The sequence below is a fragment of the Limulus polyphemus genome, unplaced genomic scaffold, assembly GCF_000517525.1.
Source record: "Limulus polyphemus unplaced genomic scaffold, Limulus_polyphemus-2.1.2 Scaffold4805, whole genome shotgun sequence".
Classification (NCBI taxonomy): Eukaryota; Metazoa; Arthropoda; class Merostomata; order Xiphosura; family Limulidae; genus Limulus; species Limulus polyphemus.
Genome location: NW_013670415.1, coordinates 39678 through 42081, shown reverse-complemented (window position 1 = coordinate 42081; position 2404 = coordinate 39678). Strand labels below are relative to the sequence as shown.

The 2404-nt window shown below is 33.1% G+C and overlaps 1 protein-coding gene across 1 annotated transcript in view; it reads right to left on the bottom strand.

Annotated features, from left to right (window-relative positions):
* The window catches only part of LOC106471710 (urease-like), a gene marked incomplete at its 3' end in the record, with an annotated part of 55022 nt that overhangs the window by 37894 nt on the left and 14724 nt on the right, over positions 1–2404 (bottom strand). Inside the window, exon 5 of the mRNA XM_013932327.1 lies at positions 515–619. Coding sequence (XP_013787781.1) covers positions 515–619 — 105 coding nt within the window. The remainder of the gene's footprint in view (positions 1–514; positions 620–2404) is intronic.

The window sequence follows — 2404 nt, the reverse complement described above, 5'->3', positions numbered from 1 at the left end:
GGTATCGAAACCCTGATTCTAACGTTGTAACTCCGCAGACATACTGCTGTGCCACTGGGGGGCTGTTAATGTGCACTGAAAATATTTATAATTCGATAAGACTGTTGTACAGCTTGAGAAAGATCTCAACAGTTTGTCAATTCCATCTGTCTAAATCACAATTAATACATTTGTTTCTAAAATCGAAAAAAAAACTTAACATAATTTTTTAAACTAATAAAGGTTGTTCTTTTTCACTGAAGAAAGCGCTGAAATCATTAACACAAAAGTAAACTAGTTATCTAATTCGGATTAGCGCAATCAGCGAGATTATCACAGAATGTACAACTTAATATTGATGAGATGTAGATTGAATTTATATTTTCCGAATTTGATGTTTATTTTGCTATTACAACACTGAAATAATTTGTTACACTTCCGGTGAAACAAAAACAGCTTAGTATATCCATATTTCACAAAGGAAATGAAATTATTTACACATAATATTTAAAAAACAAGAGATCGAAACTCTTACATCTTCGTCCCTAAACACCTGCAAGTCTGGTTCTGGCAGAAAGCTGCCATACAACGCTAATGTCAGATCACCATCTTCCCTTGATATAGGAGTGTGTACGGTTACCTAAACACAAAACTTATATTAGTGGGTTTTGTTTAAAACCTCAAACTTTAAATGATTGACAAAAAGTAGCTTTATGAGATACTTGCATATGCTTGTAAGGTAGGATAATAGATTTATTAGAATGTTTACTCAGTTTCATTTACCGTCGTATCCTTAACATGTCTAGAATTTAGCCTGACAAACCCATTATTACAAAGCTTACACGTGTTCCAAGCTTGGAAATGCTTCCGTTTTTAGGGAAAACAATGAACTCTAAGCTTCAGAAAGATATGTTTCTCGTTGGCTCAGCGATAAGTTTAATAGCTTATGACGCCAAAAACCGGGCTTCGATACTTGCCGTGGGCACAGCACATATAGCCCGTTGTGTAGCTTCGTGCTTAACTTATAAATAGATATGTTTGTTGTTGTTTTTTTTATTATCAAACACAAAGCTACATAATGGGTTATCTTTGCTCTACCAACTGAGGGCATTGAAACTTGATTTTTCAGTATTATAATCTATTACACTTACCACTGAACCAACGGGAAGCCAAACAATCAGAAAGGTGGTTTTATTTTATTTCTAATTCGATCTATGATGTACAATTATACATCTAATGTTAACATTAATTTATCAAGCTGACAATTCTGTTCACTAATACCTGTACAAGTTTACTTTGAAAACGCACTGAATAATTTTTTAATGTTTCTTTTATTATATTTACTTTAGTTTTTCACTATTAACGAAAGCAGTGGTTTAGTTTCTGTCATTTATTTGTTTTCTGGTGTCATGTACTTCTAAAAAAAAAAACAACACGTGTTCCTTTTCATTAGAATTTGTGTGGTTAATTTTACTGCTATACAACTTATTGGAAGGATACCGAGGGATTTCCTTTTTCCTGATTTCCTATAATGTTAAACAAATGATTAATCTTGATTACACCTCTAGCGTTAAAATTTACAAGTAAATGACGCATAACGACCCATTCCAATTGTGTTTCTCACAAGCGGAAGTCTTGACACAGTGAACGACCGACACGGATTATATTTCTTACATTATACAAGCGTTAGTATTGACAGGGTGACCAATAAAAAGGTTTGATACTGGTTATATTTCTTACAAGCGTTAGTACTGAGTGAATAAGAGACACTGATGATGCTACTGATGTTAACAGTTCCTCGGTGAATGATCCCATCCCTGACCAGACACCTAACGTTAAGATATTTTCATACAATGGATGGCCCACACTAATTACGCATCTAACGTAAAAACATTTAGTGACCGAAGAGATCGACCGTCCTTGTAATACTCATTACAAACGTTAGCATTACACAGTGACCAAAAATGGAAGCAACTAAATAGCAATTACAAATGTTTTACGTTCTGAAAGAGCTTATCATGTTTTTGATAAATTAAAAATAATATCAACAATTTGAGTTCGATTTCACATCTGAAAAACATTCTTTTAAATAACAGGTTATGTGCAAGTACGGATATTGTCTCATATTATACATTATCTGACTAGCTAATACAGATAATACAGTATCTGACAAGCTAATACAGATTATACATTACCTAACAAGCTAACACAGATAATACATCATCTGACAAGCTAACCCAGATAATACATCATCTGACAAGCTAACACAGATAATACATCATCTGACAAGCTAATACAGATAATACATCATCTGACAAGCTAATACAGATAATACATCATCTGACAAGCTAATACAGATAATACAGTATCTGACAAGCTAATACAGATAATACAGTATCTGACAAGCTAATACAGATAATACAGT